The sequence below is a fragment of the Moschus berezovskii genome, chromosome 3 (genome assembly GCF_049115385.1).
Source record: "Moschus berezovskii isolate FMDL1 chromosome 3, NW_MosBer_1.0, whole genome shotgun sequence".
Lineage (NCBI taxonomy): Eukaryota > Metazoa > Chordata > Mammalia > Artiodactyla > Moschidae > Moschus > Moschus berezovskii.
This window is the reverse complement of record NC_142462.1, coordinates 64,683,596-64,702,818: the sequence shown is the minus strand read 5'-3', so window position 1 is coordinate 64,702,818 and position 19,223 is coordinate 64,683,596. Positions and strand designations below refer to the sequence as shown.

The 19,223-nt window shown below is 39.8% G+C and overlaps 1 protein-coding gene across 1 annotated transcript in view; it reads left to right on the top strand.

Annotated features, from left to right (window-relative positions):
- ZNF277 (zinc finger protein 277) overlaps positions 1-19,223 on the top strand; it is a 135,560-nt gene that overhangs the window by 55,485 nt on the left and 60,852 nt on the right. Inside the window, exon 2 of the mRNA XM_055420855.2 lies at positions 16,222-16,423. Within this exon, the coding sequence (XP_055276830.2) occupies positions 16,222-16,423 (202 nt within the window). The remainder of the gene's footprint in view (positions 1-16,221; positions 16,424-19,223) is intronic.

Below are 19,223 nucleotides of genomic sequence, written 5' to 3'. Positions count from 1 at the left end.
TAATATCATCTCATGAGCCGTAATCTGAGCAGGAAATCAAGCCATTTCTGCAGCCTCTAATATACTACCTGGTACAAGTCTTTTTGCCCCTTTGGTTAAGTTTATTCCTACATATTGTGTTCTTTTTGATACTATTATAAATTGAATTGCTTGAATTTCCTTTTCAGAAAATTCATTGCTGGTATATAGAAGAAACACAGCTGATTTTTGTATGTTGATAATGTGTCCTGCAACTTTGCTGAATTTGTTTATTCTAAGCAATTTTTTCTGTGTGTGTAACCTTTACAATATTCTACATTGAAGATTATGTAATCTGCAAACATAATTTCACTTCTTTTCTTATTTGGATGCCATTTTTGTTTCTTGTTTGTTTCTGGCCTCGTCTCTAGGACTTCCAGTATTATGTTGAATATAAATGCCAAGCATGGGCATCCTTAATATTTTCCTCATCTTAGAGTGAAAGCATTCAGTTTTCACAATGATTATATGTGACACTCACTATGAGCTTTTTATATATGGCCTTTATTTTGTTAAGGTAATCTCCTTTTTTTAAAGGTAAGCTCCTTCTTTTTCTAGTTTGTTGAGTGTTTTTATCATGAAAGGATGGTAAATTCTGTCAGTGCTTTTTTTCATCTATTGAGATGGTCCTGTGATTTAGAGCTTTCGTTCTGTTAATGTGGTATATACCATACTGATTGATTTTCATATCCTTAACCATTCTTGCATCCCAAGGATAAATTCCACTCAGTTATAATGTGTGATCCATTTAATGTGCTGTTGAATTTGACTTGCTAGTATTTTGTTGGGAATTTTTGCATCTTTATACATTAAGGATATTAGCCTGTAGTTTTCTTGTAGTGTCTTTGTCTAGCTTTGGTATCAAAGTAATGCTGACCTCATAAAATGAGTTTGGAAGTGTTCCTTCCTCTTCAGTATTTTGGAGAAGTTTGAGGATTGGCACTAATTCTTTAAATGTTTTATAGAATTCTTTTGTGAAGTCACTTGTTCCTGAGCTTTTCTTTGTTTTCCTTACCGATTCAATCTCCTTATAGATTTTCTGCTTCTTCGTGATTCAGTTTCGGTACATTGTATGTTTCTAGGAATGTATTCATTTCTTCTAGGTTATCCAGTTTGTTGGAGTATAATTATTCATGGTAGCCCTGAATGATTCTTTGTATTTCTATGTTATCAGGTATAGTATCTCCCCCTTTCATTCCTGATTTTGAGTTTACCTTTTCAAAACACCAACTCTTAACTTTGTTGACTTTTTTCTATATTTTTTCCTTTTCTCTTAATCTCTATTCTCTATTTCATTTATTTCATTATTTCATTCATTTCCCTTCTGTCCACTTGAAGCTTAGTTTGTTCTTCTTTGACTAATTCCTTGAATTACAGTTTGTTTATGTGAGATCTTCCTTTCAACATACACGTTTACCAATATAAACTTCTCTATAAATACTGGTTTTGCTGCATCCCACAAATTTTTGTATCTTGTGTTTTCATTTTGTTAGGACTTGCTTTGTGACCTAATACATTGTGTTACTTCCCTGATTAAAGACTTTCAGGATCTACTCATAACTTTCAAATTAAACGTAAATCTTTGGCTTGGCATTAAGGTTCATCAGCACATGATCCACCTACTTTTGCAGCCTTTTCTTAGTGAAACTCTAGCACTAGTTGAACTATTTGGACTTTTAAACAACGTTTGTGTACTTGCTGAAATTTTTTTACCTTTGAATCCTCTATGAAGACACTTCTTTATTTCTCCAGATTTACTTTTTCATCCCTATCCTTGATGTATATGGTCAACTTCACTCATGATTGTTGTATAGTTGTCTCATATTTTCTTCTAGACTAACAACTTCTTCACAATAGGGGTTTTTACTAAAGATCTTTATGTTTCTTATAGTATCTAGAATAGACATTCAATTTTTAAATGGTGAGTTTCTAAAGGAGATCAATCCTGGGTGTTCATTGGAAGGACTGATGCTAAAGCTGAAACTCCAATACTTTGGCCACCTCATGTGATGAGTTGACTCACTGGAAAAGAGTCTGATGCTAGGAAGGATTGGGGGTGAGAGGAGACAGGGATGACAGAGAATGAGATGGCTGGATGGCATCACCAACTCGATGGACATGAGTTTGAGTGAACTCCGGGAGTTGGTGATGGACAGGGAGGCCTGGCGTGCTGTGATTCATGGGGCCGCGGGGAGTCGGACACGACTGAGCGACTGCACTGAACTGAACTGAACTGAACTTAATCAAAGTTTTTCATCTTGGGTAGCAAGACTTAGTGACTGAGTAAAACTGAGCTTGCTTTACTTCTTTCTTAATTTTATCTGTCACAGTAACATTTAGGAATTCATCAGATAGCATATTTTTATTTAAGAAATTTTCAGTGTTAAAGAAAATTTGGGGTAAATAAATACATTCATAATCTGTCATTCTTTTGTGTATTTTCTTTCAAACCTTGCAGTTGTGTTCAAGTGTATGTACATGTATCTTTGTGTATGTGTGAGGAATTGTTTGCAATTCATTGTGGATTAGGCTCTTTTCAGATAATATCAAATATGTTTGTCAGTATTTCTCCATTGTTTTCATAGTTGCCAGTTAGCAAATTCATAACATTATGCAGCACAGATTTGCCATGTATTATGGAACAGTTTCCATTTGCATGACATTTAGGTTGTTTCTATTATTTTACTTTATAGATGATGCTGTAATAAAGTTTTCATAGCTTTTTGCCTGTTAAATTAGCTCCTTAAATTTTCAAGTATGGATTTATTAGGTTTAAGGGTTGAATGTGCTATTAACTTTTTCATACCAGAGGATGGGGCAGACCTTCCACTGGTATAGATGTGTGTACTAATCCAGCGCAACCTCATCAACTGTCCCAGTGTGCTGCTGAGACTATGTGACAGTCGATTTACATCCGTCCCCACACATGCTCCCACTCTTAGTAGGAGTTTGGTAAATTGATCTTTTAAATATTGTACCTCAGTAATTTACAAAATGAATTTTTAGCCCTAGGGTAGTTAAATAAATATCTTAATTATATCCTTATTCTGAGCTTTATAGATTAATTATGGTTGAATCCTAGACCCCATCTTTGCAGTTTTCGAAATGCATCTGCAGGGGAGCCACTCGTGGAAATCAAAGAACTGACTTGTTTAGGAAGTAGAAGGCCATTTTCTAGTGTAATTTTACTTTCAAGAATATAGAAATCAATAAACCTTGGAGTTTAATTTTTTCAGAATAAAATTAACACATAATCAATGAACTGATTAGGCATTTAAATCCTCTGGAAAGACATGGTTTCTTCAGATCAAAAGCTTAAAGAACAGACCTGAAAATATTGTCCAGGCTTGTTAAAATATGTAACTAAACTATAAACAAAGGCTTCCCAGGTGGCTCAGATGGTTCAGTATCTGCCTGCAAATGTAGGAGCCATGGGTTCAACCCTTGGGTCAGAAAGATTCCCTGGAGGAGGAAATGACAACCCACCCCAGTATTCTTAACTGGACAGTATTCTTGTCCATGGAAATCCCATGGACAGAGGAGCCTGGCAGGCTACAGTCCATGAGGTTGCAAAAGAGTCGGACACAACTAAGTGAGTGAGCATGCGTGCAAGCTATAATCAAATAAATTACACTAATATCTATAAAGAACAAATGTAAAGGAAATGTTTACATAGGAAACTGGGAGTTTATTATAGCATTTTCAGAATTAAAACAGCAAAAGCAAAAAAAATAGCTCCATCTATCTCAGTATTCCAGTTTTTATGCCCTTCTGAACTAACACCCAAAAAAGATGTCCTTTTCATTATAGGGGACGGGAATGCAAAAGTAGGAAGTGAAGAAATACCTGGAGTAACAGGCAAATTTGGCCTTGGAGTACGGAGTGAAGCAGGGCAAAGACTAACCAGAGTTTTGCCAAGAGAACACACTGGTCGTAGTAAACACCCTCTTCCAATAACACAAGAGAAGACTCTACACATGGACATCACCAGATGGTCAATCCTGAAATCAGATTGGTTGTATTCTTTGCAGCCAAAGATGGAGAAGCTCTATACAGTCAGCAAAAAAGAGACTGAGAGCTGAATGTGGCTCAGATCATGAACTCCTTATTGACAAATTCAGACTTAAATTGAACAAAGTGGGGAAAACCACTAGACTATGCAGGTATGACCTATCAAATCCCTTATGATTATACAGTGGAAGTGAGAAATAGATTTAAGGGATTAGATCTGATAGAGTGCCTGAAGAACTATGGATGGAGGTTTTTGACATTGTACAGGAGGCAGGGATCAATAATATCCCCAAGAAAAAGAACTGCAAAAAGGCAATATGGTTGTCTGAAGAGGCCTAATAAATAGCTGCGAAAAGAAGAGAAGTGAAAGGCAAAGGAGAAAAGGAAAGATATACCCATTTGCATGCAGAGTTCCAAAGAATAGCAAGGAGAGATAAGAAAGCCTTCCTCAGTGATCAATGCAAAGAAATAGAGGAAAACAATAGAATAGGAGAGACTAGAGATCTCTTCAAGAAAATTAGAGATAACAAGGGAACATTTCATGCAAAGATGGGCGCAATAAAGGACAGAAATGGTATGGACCTAACAGAAGCAGAAGATATTGAGAAGAGGTGGCAAGAATACACAGAAGTACTATACAAAAAAGATGTTCATGACCCAGATAATCACAATGGTGTGATCACTCACCTAGAGCCAGACATCCTGGAATGCGAAGTCAAGTGGGCCTTAGGAAGCATCACTATGAACAAAGTTAGTGGAGGTGATGGAATTCCAGTTGAGCTATTTCAAATCCTAAAAGAGGATGCTGTGAAAGTGCTGCACTCAATATGCCAGCATATTTGGAAAATGCACCAGTGGCCACAGGACCGGGAAAGGTCAATTTTCATTCCAGTCCTAAAGAAAGGCAATGCCAAAGAGTGCTCAAACTACCACACAATTGCACTCATCTCAAACGCTAGTAAAGTCATGCTCAGAATTCTCCAAGCCAGGCTTCAACAGTACGTGAACCCTGAACTTCCAGATGTTCAAGGTGGTTTTAGAAAAGGCAGAGGAACCAGAGATCAAATTGCCAACATCCCCTGGATCATCGAAAAAGCAAGAGAGTTCAGAAAAACATCTATTTCTGCTTCATTGACTATGCCAAAGCCTTTGACCGTGTGGATTACAATAAACTGTGGATAATTCTGAAAGACATGGGAATACCAGACCACCTGACCTGCCTCTTGAGAATTCTGTATGCACATCAGGAAGCAACAGTTAGAACTGGACATGGAACAACAGACTGGTTCCAAATAGGAAAAGGAGTATGTCAAGACTGTATATTGTCACCCTGCTTATTTAACTTACATGCAGAGTATATCAGGAGAAACGCTGGGCTGGAAGAAACACAAGCTGGAATCAAGATTGCTGAAGAAATATCAATAACCTCAGATATGCAGATAATACCACCCTTATGGCAGAAAGTGAGGAAGAACTGAAGAACCTCTTGATGAAAGTGAAAGAGGAGACTTGAAAAGTTGACTTAAAGCTCAACATTCAGAAAACTAAGATCATGGCATCCAGTACCTTCACTTCATGGCAGATAGATGGGGAAGCAGTGGAAACAGTGAGAGACTTTATTTTCTTGGGCTCCAAAATCAGTGCAGGTGGTGACTGCAGCCATGAAATTAAAAGACGCTTACTCCTTGGAAGAAAAGCTATGACCAACATAGATAGTATATTAAAAAGCAGAGACATTACTTTGCTAACCAAGGTCCATCTAGTCAAAGCTATGGTTTTCCCAGTAGTCGTGTGTGGATGTGAGAGTTGGACTATAAAGAAAGCTGAGCACCAAAGAATTGATGGTTTTGAACTGTGGTGTTAGAGAAGACTATTGAGAGTCCCTTCAACTGCAAGGAGATCCAACCAGTCCATCCTAAATGAAATCAGTCCTGAATATTCATTGGAAGGACTGATGCTGAAGCTGAAACTCCTGTACTTTGGCCACCTGATGTGAAGAACTGACTCACTGGATAAGACCCTGATGCTGGGAAAGTTGAAGACAGGAGGAGAAGGGGATGACAGAGGATGACATGGTTGGATGGCATCACCTACTCAATGGACATGAGTTTGAGTAAACTCCAGGAGTTTGTGATGGACAGGGATGCCTGGCGTCCTGCAGTTTGTAGGGTCGCAAAGAGGCAGACCCAACTGAGCGACTCAACTGACCTGAACTGATCAATTAATTAGATGATCTTATGAGAGTAGGAACTAAACCAGTTTTATCTGGATTGTGTATATCACCAAATTACTGCTTTTTTTTTTTTTTTTTTTTCAGTTTCACTAATGGTGTGGTGATAGTGGAGCTTCCCTGGTGGCTGAGATAGTAAAGAAGCTGCCTGCAATGCAGGAGACCTGGGTTCAGTCCCTGGGTCAGGAAGATTCCCTGGCGAAGGGCATGACTACTTATAGTGTGCAAAAGCAGGTTGCAGGGATTTCTTAAAGGGAAAATGATATGTGGGGTATACTGCAGGTCCTTACAAAGGAACGCTGGAAAAGTTATCAATTATTTGTATTTTGGGCTCTTATTCATCATTAGACTTAAGACCGACAGAAACCTCAGCCATCTTATTTTTTTCTTCAAAGTACCAGCAGCCAACTATTTGTTTGGCAGTAATGATATATTGTAAAGTCTAGGACTACCTCTCCTAGCACCTAGGTATATTGTGAATTCACGACTGCTTTGTTCCCTGGATAGAACCTTGCCACTCTAAGTGTGGTTTATGGATAGATGAGTGGGCTGACATCATCTGGAAACTGAGACATACAGAATTTTAAGCCTATCTGCCTCCTGGTTCTACTTTGATAATTCATGTCCACTAAGAAGCACACACCAAGATGGGCTTTGACATCTTAAGAGCTGTGTTAGGGAAGACGCCAGAGAGAAAAAGGAGAAGTAGGTCTGACCTGTGTGAAGCAAAGAGCTAAAGGAGGATTGTGTAGGATCTAAGAGTGTAGCACAGTACTAAGCAATTTTCTGGCAAGCCAAGGGGGAGTCCTCCACCAAGTGTTACGTGTCTTGAGGTTCCATCTCTCACAGGAATGAGTCTGCCTTACTACTTCTGCTGCCTCCAGTCATTTACTGAGAGCACTGTATGGAAAGCTCTGCTTCAGTTGAAGTGGGATTTCAGAGCACAGCACTGAGGCCTTCTTTCAATTATGGTCATAGCAGCTAGAGATCTCATTGGCACATTTCCCTGGCCACAACACCTTCTGAATCAGGTGCACAACAAAATCTCCAGGTGATTATGTGCATGTTAAACTTTGAGAAGCACTATTCTAGAATACTAATTTGCCACTTTAAGGATCTTACCCACTGTCAGTAAAATTGTTTATGATCAGCATAGCATCTCCTCAAAAATGCATTTCTTTGGGGATAGTATTTTTCACAGTTCATTTGAACAGAGTTGCTGTTCAAAGTGAGAACTAGAGCAGATAATTTGTTGTTAATTTGTAACAAATGTGTGAAGCCAATTTGGGGCCAAAGCAGAATTTCCAAGATGCTTTGCCTGCTTATTGAAGGGAGCTAGATACAATTTACTTCCTCTGGCCTTTTAGAATTTAAGGTTCTTGTAACAAAGAATTATATATTTCTGCTTCTGTTGTCTTTTTACTACTTGAAAAGAGTCTGATGCTAGGAGGGATTGGGGGCGGGAGGAGAAGGGGACGACAGAGAATTAGATGGCTGGATGGCTTCACCAACTCGATGGACATGAGTTTGAGTGAACTCTGGGAGCTGGTGATGGACAGGGAGGCCTGGCGGGCTCTGATTCATGGGGTCGCAAAGAGTCGGACATGACTGAGCGACTGAACTGAACTGAAGATATAAATATGATTCTTATGGTGACTGCTGGAAATAAACTGTTAGAAAAATCTTATTGAGTTGCCTCTGCTGATAGAGTGCTTAGTATTTGAGGGACTCGCTTCAACCAGACTAATTTACATGAACTATTTACTTTTTTGTTTTACAATTTGCATTACTAATTTACATGAAAAATCAAGAGTACTTTTTAAATCCCTAATTAAAGGTAAAATATTTTTACTACATTCAATAGTATTTTTTGTGATCTTGGAATTCAGTGTAATTTTTATATCATTATTTATTAATTAGTAGTGGGCTGTTGCCCCAAGGGCCACAGCACTGAAGATCTGGCTATAAATAAAGTTGGACTACTCTCAATCTTGGGCAGAGAAAGTTCCTCTAAAGACAGACAGCCACAGGTGTTCCCTAAAATAGAATTTACCTAGAAATTGAGTTAAAGGTGTAAGTCTAGGTGTAAGAACCTCTGGTCCACTATGTATCAGCAAACACTTGTCAAATGTAATCTATGTTTCAGGCACTGTATAATTACATCAGAGACCTGGAAATCAGTAAGACTTAGTCCTCGACCGTAAAGAATTCACAGAGTACCCTAGTGGCAGAAATATACCTGAAAACAATTAATTACAGCAGAGTTATTTGCTGTTGTTGAGCATGGAGAGATGGAATAGGTCAGGCAGCTGGGGAGCTGGCAGACAGAAAGAATGGTACAAATGCATCACATCAGACACTAGTCAGTGCTGTCGTTGTCCACCAGGCCTGTCAGGAATATCTCAAATTCTGAGCAGATCACCTGAGCTATCTAAAACTTAAGCCCTTACCATCCCTCTCACAAAATAGGGCTTCCCTGGTGGCTCAACTGGTAAAGAACCCACCTGCAATGTGGGAGACCTGGGTTGGGAAGATCCCCTAGAGAAGGGAAAGGCTACCCACTCCAGTATTCTGGCCTGGAGAATTCCATGGACTGTACAGTCTGTGGGGTCACTAAGAGTCAGACATGACTGAGCGACTTTCACTTTTCAGTAAATAAAAATCCTGCTTCTTTACATGTATTCATAGAATTGTGACTGCTACCCCTATTCACACAGTCTTTTCAGACAGAAACCTGAGAGGCTTCCTCATGTCCTTCTCCTTTCCTCCCCGTGGCCAACGTTAATCAGGAACTCTCAGCTTAATCTTCAGAGCCTCTTCTCTGTTCCTCCCTTCTGATCACTGCCAACATTGCTGCTTCAGGCAAGCTCTTAAACTTGAACATCTGCAATAGTCTTCCCACTGGTTAATCTCCCCCATCTTCAGACATGACTGCTTTCCAATCCATTCTCCCCATATCAGTTTCAAACAGGAGTGGCCCTTCTTCCTGTAGGAAAAGGCCTAAACTCCTTAAGGAGTTAGGGATAGGTTGAGAGATCAAAAAAGATCTTAATGACCCAGATAGCCATAGTGGTGTGATCACTCACCAAGAGCCAGACATCCTGGAATGTGAAGTCAAATGGGCCTGAAGAAGCATCACTATGAACAAAGCTATTGGAAGTGATGGAATTCCAGCTGGGCTATTTCAAATCCTCAAAGAGGATGCTGTGAAAGTGCTGCACTCAATATGCCAGCAAATTTGGAAAACTCAGCAGTGGACACAGTACTGGAAAAGGTCAGTTTTCATTTCAATCCCAAAGAAGGGCAATGCCAAGGAATGTTCAGACTACTGCACAATTGCACTTATTTCACACGCTAGCAAGGTCATGCTCAAAATTCTTCAAGCTAGTCTTCAACAGTACATGAACCAAGAAATTCCAGATATTCAAGCTGGATTTAGAAAACGCAGAGGAACCAGAGATCAAATTGTCACCATCTGTTGGATCATAGAAAAAGCCAACACATTAGAGAAGACCCTGATGCTGGGAAAGATAGAAGGCAGGAGCAGAAGGGGATGACAGAGGATGGGATGATTGGATGGCATCACCGACTCAATGGACATGAGTTTGAGCAAGCTCCAGGAGATGAAGAAGGACAGGGAAACCTAGACATGTTGCAGTCCATGGGGTCGCAAAGTCAGATGCCACAGAACAACATAGGTTGAGAGTGCTACTATTGCTTGAGAGCCAAACTGCTTGGATTCAAATCCTGGCTCTGCCACTTACTAGCTGTCTAGGGCATGTCACTTAGCCTCTCAGTGACTAAGTTTCCTCAACTGTAGTACAGACTGACTGTAGAAACTGACTCTCTGGCATAGGATTATTGAGGGGGTTAATTGACTCAATACTGTACTGTAAAGTCCTTAACAGTGCCTGGCACAAAGTCAATACACTGCTAGATGGTGGGTACTCATGGTAGAATAGTAGTACACAGAGTATGTGCCAGGTAAATAAAGATGACCAGTACTCCCCTTGTCTTCCAGAGAATAACAATCCGAAGGCAAACACATTACGTCTTATGATCAGTGCTGTTAGAATTTGAGCACAATGCTAAATGATCAGGGAATAAGGAGAAAATTATTAACTCTTATAATCTAAAATTGTTCTGTTAAATTTTTTTTGTTTTCTGGATACATAGTAACTCAACTTCCCAAATACAACTTCAGTTCAGTTCAGTTCAGTCGCTCAGTCGTGTCTGACTCTTTGCGACCCCATGAATCACAGCACGCCAGGCCTTCCTGTCCATCACCAACTCCCGGAGTTTACTCAAACTCACCTCCATCGAGTCGGTGATGCCATCCAGCCATCTCATTCTCTGTCGTCCCCTTCTCCTCCTGCCCCCAATCCCTCCCAGCATCAGAGTCTTTTCCAGTGAGTCAACTCTTCGCATGAGGTGGCCAAAGTATTGGAGCTTCAGCTTTAGCATCAGTCCTTCCAATGAACACCCAGGACTGATCTCCTTTAGAATGGACTGGTTGGATCTCCTTGCAGTCCAAGGGACTAGTGTCTCTCAAACCACATGTTCCTCATAAATAAAATTTGAAGACTCATGATTTTGTTCCTGTATACCCTTACAGTGACAATAAACAATTGGTTCTAGTATGTGTGAACATTTAGGTCCATTGACGAATAGTTTGAAAGAAAGAGAATCTGGCAAAAGGGAAGACACATGATCCACAGAAGAATAGTAGAGAGTTTGCAGTAAAGCCTCAGGAAATAATAACAATGGTAAAGATAACTGTAGAGATGACTGGTTGAAAAAGACCCTGATCCTGGGAAAGACTGAAGGCAGAAGGAGAAGGGGACGACATAGGATGAGATGGTTGGATGGCATCACCGACTCAATGGACATGAGTTTGAGCAAGCTCTGGGCGTTGGTGATGGACGTGGAAGCCTGGCGTGCTGATGTCCATGGGGTCACAAAGAGTCGGACCCGACTGAGCATCTGACCTGAGTGATAACTGTACCCACTGGTTTTTGAAGTATGTGAGCTGCTGAGGTTTGAGAGTTGCTGGTACAGGTGATATGAGGGAGACTGCAGGACACTGGCAGAATATATGTAAATTCAGTATGTCTTATAAGTACATATGAATTCAAAACTGAACACAGAGTTTAAAGAAATACAGATTGAGGAATTGCCTTTTGATGTTGGAGGCAGAAGAATGTACTGTTTGAATTTGGGTTCAAATTACTAGTTCAGTTCAGTCACTCAGTCGTGTCTGACTCTTTGCGACCCCATGGACTACAGCATGCCAGGCATCCCTTTATAGCTTTCTTTATAGTCCAACTCTTACATCCATACGTGACTACTGGAAAAGCCATAGCTTTGACTAGACGGACCTTTGTTGGCAAAGTAGTGTCTCTGCTTTTTAATATGCTGTCTAGGTTGGTCATAGCTTTCCTTCCAAAGAGCAAGCGTCTTTTAATTTCATGGCTGAAGTCACCATCTGCAGTGATTTTGGAGCCCAAAAGTCTGCCACTGTTTGTACTATTTCCCCATCTATTTGCCATGAAGTGATGGGGCTGGATGCCAAGATCTTAGTTTTCTAAATGTTCAGCTTTAAGCTAACTTTTTCACTCTCCTCTTTCATTTTCATCAAGAGGTTCTTCAGTTCTTCTTCACTTTCTGCCATAAGGGTGGTGTCATCTGCATATCTGAGGTTATTGATATTTCTCCAGCAATCTTGATTCCAGCTTGTGCTTCATCCAGCAAGTGTTTCTCATGATGTTCTCTGCATATAAGTTAAATAAGCACAGTGACAATATACAGCCTTGACGTACTCCTTTTCCTATTTGGACAGTCTGTTGATCCATGTCCAGTTGTAACTGTGCTTCCTGACTTGCATACAGATTTCTCTAGAGGCAGGTCAGGTGGTCTGGTATCCCCATCTCTTTCAGAATTTTCCACAGTTTATTGTGATTCACACAGTGAAGGTTTTGGCATAGTCAATAAAGCAGAAGTAGATCTTTTTTCTGGAACTCTCTTGTTTTTTCAATGATCCAGGGGATGTTGGCAATTTGATCTCTGGTTCCTCTGCCTTTTTAAAACCAGTTTGAACATCTGGAAGTTCAGGGTTCATGTATTGTTGAAGCCTGACTTGGAGAATTTTGAGCATTACTTTACTAGCATGTGAGATGAGTGCAATTGTGAGGTAGTTTGAGCATTCTTTGGCATTGCCTTTCTTTGGGATTGGAATGAAAACTGACCTTTCCCAGTCCTGTGGCTACTGTGAGTTTTCCAAATTTGCTGGCATATTGAGTGCAGCACTTTCACAGCATCCTCTTTGAGGATTTGAAATAGCCCAGCTGGAATTCCATCACTTCCAATAGCTTTGTTCATAGTGATGCTTCTTCAGGCCCATTTGACTTCACACTCCAGGATGTCTGGCTCTACGTCAGTGATTACACCACTGTGGTTATCTGGGTCATTAAGATCTTTTTTGATCCCTCAACCTATCCCTAACTCCTTAAGGAGTTTAGGCCTTTTCCTACAGGAAGAAGGGCCACTCCTGTTTGAAACTGATATGGGGAGAATGGATTAGAAAGCGGTCATGTCTGAAGATGGGGGAGACTAACCAGTGGGAAGACTATTGCAGATGTTCAAGTTTAAGAGCTTGCCTGAAGCAGCAATGTTGGCAGTGCTCAGAAGGGAGGAACAGAGAAGAGAGTTCCTGATTAACGTTGGCCACGGGGAGGAAAGGAGAAGGACATGAGGAAGCCTCTCAGGTTTCTGTCCAAAAAGACTATATGAATAGGGGTACCAGTCACAATTCTGTGAATACATGTAAAGAATACATGTACAGTTCTTCTGTGTATTCTTGCCACCTCTTTTTAATATCTTCTCCTTCCGTTAGTTCAGTTCAGTTCAGTCGCTCAGTCATGTCCAACTCTTTGCGACCCCATGAATCATAGCACGCCAGGCCTCCCTGTCCATTACCAACTCCCAGAGTTCGCTCAAACTCATGTCCATCGAGTCGGTAATGCCATTCAGCCATCTCCTACTCTATCGTCCCCTTCTCCTCCCGCCCCCAATCCCTCCCAGCATCAGAGTCTTTTCCAGTGAGTCAGCTCTTCACATGAGGTGGCCAAAGTATTGCAGTTTCAGCTTCAGCATCAGTCCTTCCAGTGCACATCCAGGACTGATCTCCTTTAGGATGGACTGGTTGGATCTCCTTTCAGTCCAAGGGACTCTCAAGAGTCTTCTCCAGCACCACAGTTCAAAAGCATCAATTCTTCAGCGATCAGCTTTCTTCACAGTCCAACTCTCACATCCGTTCATGACCACGGGAAAACCATAGCCTTGACTAGATGGACCTTGGTTGGCAAAGTAATGTCTCTGCTTTTTAATATGCTATCTAGGTTGGTCATAACTTTCCTTGTGCCCATTCTTGCATGAAATGTTCCCTTGGTATCTCTAATTTTCTTGAAGAGAAAAGAGTCTTTCCCGTTCTATTGTTTTTCTCTATTTCTTTGCGCTGATCACTGAGGAAGTCTTCCTTATCTCTCCTTGCTATTCTTTGGAACTCTGCATTCAAATGGGTATATCTTTCCTTTTCTCCTTTGCTTTTTACTTGTCTTCTTTTCACAGCTATTTGTAAAGCTTAGACCATTTACTAACACTGTGATTTGGGGAAAATTATTTAATTTTTTAAGTCTTAGTTCTCATCTGAAAGATGGGGGTTGTAATAATACTAATCCAACCAGGAAGTTAGGATTGAGAAAGTTCTCTAAACACTTTACTGGTAATTTACAAATAGCAAACATCTAGTAAGGTTAGTTCTTGCTGTTGGTGGTGATTTTTAATGTATTGTTTCTTTCCTTCAGTCAAGATAAGTGAATTTACTGATATTTCAGTCAAATTTAGGAGAAGAGCATCGTACAGTACTGATTTCCTAGATGGCAGGTTATTGTCTACTTAGAATATGCTGCCTTTTGTTATCTTATTCTGCTGCTGCTGCTTAAGTCACTTCAGTCGTGTCCGACTCTGTGTGACCCCATAGATAGAAGCCCACCAGGCTCCCCTGTCCCTGGGATTCTCCAGGCAAGAACACTGGAGTGGGTTGCCATTTCCTTCTCCAATGTGTGAAAGTGAAAAGTGAAAGTGAAGCCGCTCAGTCGTGTCCGACCCTTAGCGACCCCATGGACTGCAGCCTACCAGGCTCCTCCGTCCATGGGATTTTCTAGGCAAGAGTACTGGAGTGGCTTGCCATTGCCTTCTCCGGTTATCTTATTCTAGGGAACGTAAAATATTGTAGAGTTTCATAAGTATATCCCTATCTCTTTCCTCACCTATTTTTCATGTGCAGGTTTAAGTTCCTACAGAATTCAATATGTAACTGAAAAATATATCCTGCAATAAAGAGCTTTAGAATTTCAGAAATCCTTGATTTCATTACCTGATTTAATGAATGTAATAATTCATAACATGGCAATTTTTGTAATAATGCTTTTAAAGTGCTGAAACATTTTTCATATTCTCCCTATTGTCATGTGTACCCTGTTTTCTCCTTTCTTGATATTTAATAATTGTATGTAACTAAGATAAACAGTTTGATTTAGCATCCTCTATTATGAGTGATGTGTTAGAGGACGTTCCTAATGGGACACTTTCCCGAAGCTCACTTAAACTGCTCTGTCCCCTGCTCCCATAAGCCCTGTACATTCCCTGCTTCCCTCCCTCCCTCCCTGCCTTTCTCTCTCTCTCCCTCCCCCTCTCCCCATCTCTCTCTTTCCCTCTCTCTCTCTCTATCCTTTTAACTTATCTGCCCTTCAGCCTTGATGGTAAGAATAGTATCATGCAGCATCAAACAGGAAACGGCCAGCACTCAGTAGATACTCAGCTAGGTTTTGTTGAGTGAGTGAATGAATGCTGCCCTCTTGGATCATTTATCCAGTTCTGAGACCGGGGTCAGCAGTGTACCAGTAACTGATTCAATTATTCATTTAAGAAGGCCTTTAGAAATAAGGTAAAGTAAAATAAAAAATAAATAAATTTTAACAGTAGAATTAAATAGTAACCTAATTCCAAAGACTGCTGTCTGTGAAATAGCTGTCTTTCTAAAGTTTTCTACCCTTCTTCAAATGCCAATTGCCTTCCACTAATTACCTGGTTGCTAACTATTCAGTAGTGTACCTACAGTGATAGGTTCAGTCTAGAAGACTAAAGAGGACTCCTGATAAAACTGTCTCTAATTCAAGTCACTTAATTCAGAGCTGTAGATCTTAAACACCTCAACTCTTAAAGATTCTGTAGGTGATATTAGGGAAAGGAATAGTGTAGACATGAAAAAGGTTCATTATGTATGTCTAGTGATTGAGCATTCATCTCTTTGTTCACAAGAACTTGAACTGTGTAATAAGCAAATAATAGGCATAAATCAAATCACAAATTGCCACCTGGGCCACCCAGCACATGCTGTGTCAACCCAGTGTGAGACTTACCTTCTTCTCACATGACAAATAATCAGAGACAGGAAAAAGTTTGCAGGTGCAACAGGAAGCAGCTAAAAAGATTGTCCTGGCATCACCTGTAGCCTCAATATATACCATTTACCTCCCAGTGTCATGACTCTCGGCCATAGGTCACACCTTAACCCGGTGTGCTGCAGCCTCCCCCTCAAATTCCCCTAGAGTTGCTGCCATTGGCCACTGTCCAAGAATGAGGTTGCACAGCTGTCCTGACAAATGAGTTTCCCCCATTCAAGCCAGCAAATGGGGAGTTTGAGCTGCTTTGTAGTACTCTTCACCTCTGGGTTGCAGAAGCTATTTAAGATGTAATAAAGTATCTTGCTCTCTGGTACTGTGTATTTTCTTTTTGAAATTATGTAAACATCTTTAGGATCCTTTTAATGCAGGAGGCGAGAAATCATCCTTCTAAAGGGAGTTGATTTCAGCTTTTTTCCTCTTTCTTTTTGTCTCTCCCAGACACTAAGGATTATATCCTGGAGCCGCTTTCTCTGCCAGAAAGTCCAGGTGGCACCACCAGCTTAGAAGGTTCTCCATCTGTGCCTTGTATTTTCTGTGAAGAACATTTTCCTGTGGTTGAACAAGACAAACTTCTGAAACACATGATTATTGAACATAAGATTGTCATAGCTGATGTCAAGTTGGTTGCTGATTTCCGAAGGTAAATTTTGTTTTCATCCATAGAAGAATTAGGTTTACTATTTCATAGTGGAAATGTATAACTTAATTATTCCTATAGAAATATGAAAATTCATATTCTTTTTCAAGTTTCAACTTAGCCTTTTTTCAACTTTGAGCTTATTTGCATTCTTGAGCAAGTTGTATTTGAAAATGTTACATACTGTTTTATTTCTACAAATTCTGGAAGCAGACCAACTTTCTAAGGAGTTGATAATACTCCCTTTACCACATCTCATGAAATTTTTGGCATTGTTGGTCTCTATCAGATTGATGTCCTTTTTATATTTCAGGATACACACATTCTCCAGCTAAGTGAGTTCTTCCTGACAGCCCAGAATAAACTTGGTTAAAAAAAAAAAATTTTTTTTTTTTAAGCCACCCAAAGGGAGCTTTGGGGGAAAGGGGATCCTTGGATCTTAAGTGTTATGATAAAGGTGAAAATCAGAAAAAGACTGAGCCTTTCAACAACCCAGAGGCGTATAAGGGTATAAAAGGAGACAGCAGCTAAGGTCAGCGACTGAGCTGCTCAGAGGAAGAGGGTGAGGAGGATGAGGAGAAGATAGGTGTGAGTGGTTTAGTAACTGCCGACACTGGACATGCTGAGAAATGCAGGAACCTAACCTGTATAGCTGATCCTGAAGCGAGCTAGACTCGCTAATTCTAGACTGAGGCTCGGAAGTGGTTGTCTGAGACATGCCTTCTCCTAAGTAGGTGTAACGGAGTAGTTATGTATGGGTCATTATTAGTTGCAAACACCATGCAAACACTATGGTGGTAGTTAACTAGCTTAGTATAGTTACTGAAAGCACACATTTTGGTGTATCTGGTAAAGTCCCATTTTGAGATATTCTGCATTGATTTCCCTACAGAACATTAGAGTAGCCCAGATATTATAATATCCTTGCATCTAAATTCTGTATCTGCCAGACCACATTATTCTTAGCAAGCGACTTCTTTCTTGGGATGGGTTTTGCAAACAGCAAGCTGTATTGAGAGTGGACTGTGAAACTCAGCAGGCCTAGGATTGAATGCACTCAGTGACTTTCTTACCATATGACTCCCAGCAAGCTACATACTTCTCTCAGCATCAGTTTTCTTATCTATAAAATGGGGGTAACACCAGCCCTAATAAGATTGTTGAGCTTTATATAAAAACAGGGTGTGTGTAGCACCAACTATTATCTGATATCTTTCATACCCAATAAACAGTAGCCGAATTTTTAATTATATTTTGATTACAAAAGATATATTTGAAGTCTTAGTTTTCTGCAACTAGAGCTTAAGTTTTCAATAGGCATTTGTTGCTGACCTGAAGATCTAATTATGGTTTGTAAAATTTGTTTTGAGAAATTTTCATTTCAGATTCTAAGTACTCTAAACTTCTAGAGTAACAGTTTGTTTTTTAAGGACAAATAACCACAGTGCCCACAGGGTAATATTAGCTATTCTGTAGCCCTTTTGTCCTTCTCAACTGCATAGCACCTATTCTGAGTGTCTGCTGTGTGCCTCCTGTGTGGTGGCTGCTTTTATCCACTCAGCATTGCCACTCAGCATTTGAGTAGACTTGGGGCTGTATGCTTAGGGGGCGTAGAAAGTTATATGAACAATATATGTCACCAACTCCTAGAATGAGCTTTGTTTTTGGCCACACCATGCAACGTTTGTGGGAATCTTAGTTCCCTGACTAGAGGTCAAACCTGGGCCCCCTGCAGTGGGGGCGTACAGTCATAACCACTAAACCAGCAAGGAATTTCTTAGAATAAACTGATTTTTACAAGCTTTCAGTGGAAAAACTTTGCTTCTCATTCTCATCCATTGTTCTTTATTTTCCATTAAAATATTTGTATCTGTATGTATGTATGTATATACGTGTGTGTGTGTGTGTTTTGGGAGTTTTCTCTTATATGATACAAAGTTACATGTAGTCAGATCTGTTGATTTTGTTTTAGACACTTCTTAAGCTAGAGAGCTTTGAATTGTTTCCTTATTCAAATAACCATTGATAGGAGTATCAGCTAAGTTATGCTTTTCTACAGGGAGGCCTGGCGTGCTGTGATTCATGGGGTCGCAGAGTCCGCTGCGACTGAACTGAACTGAAATTTTGTATCACTTGGCTTTTCTTTGATGTAAAACTATATTTCTTTACTCTTTTTTGTGATATAAATGCAAATTCTCCCTCAGAAATTGCAGAAAAATGTGATGATCCACCAGTGATAATTGAGTAACGTTGAATTTTTCTTTCTCTTCTAAAATCTGTAAGGAATGTCTGAATCAGAGTTTGTATTTTATCCTTTGTAACTATGTAAGATAGCTGAGTGGCTATATTTGTTCTAATCAATCTCTCTTTTTATCATTGTTGTCAATCTCATCTGTATGTGGGCAGGAAAATCAAATTATTTGCTAGGTCTCAGGGCTTAGGAGTTGACAATCAAATGTTAAGATCAATCACATTCTAAATGCAACAATGTAATAAAATGGATGCTTTAATTAAAAAGAAAAAGATGCTTGTCTGATAGAAGTGCTTTCTAAATAAAATGTGTAGTTAGCATGTACTTAAATTTGGAAATCTAGATTTTCCTTGTCAACTATCCTAATTAAATTAGTTTCACTCAGGAAGTAAAAACGTGATTAATTCAAATTAACCAGGAATGTATATGAATAAACTTTAATACCTTTTAAAATATTCAGTCTCCTTTAGGTATTACCTGCCTGCCATTTAAGTAAACTAAAAATTCCTCTCCAAAACAGTACAAGCATTGACTACTGTGATCAGAATTAAA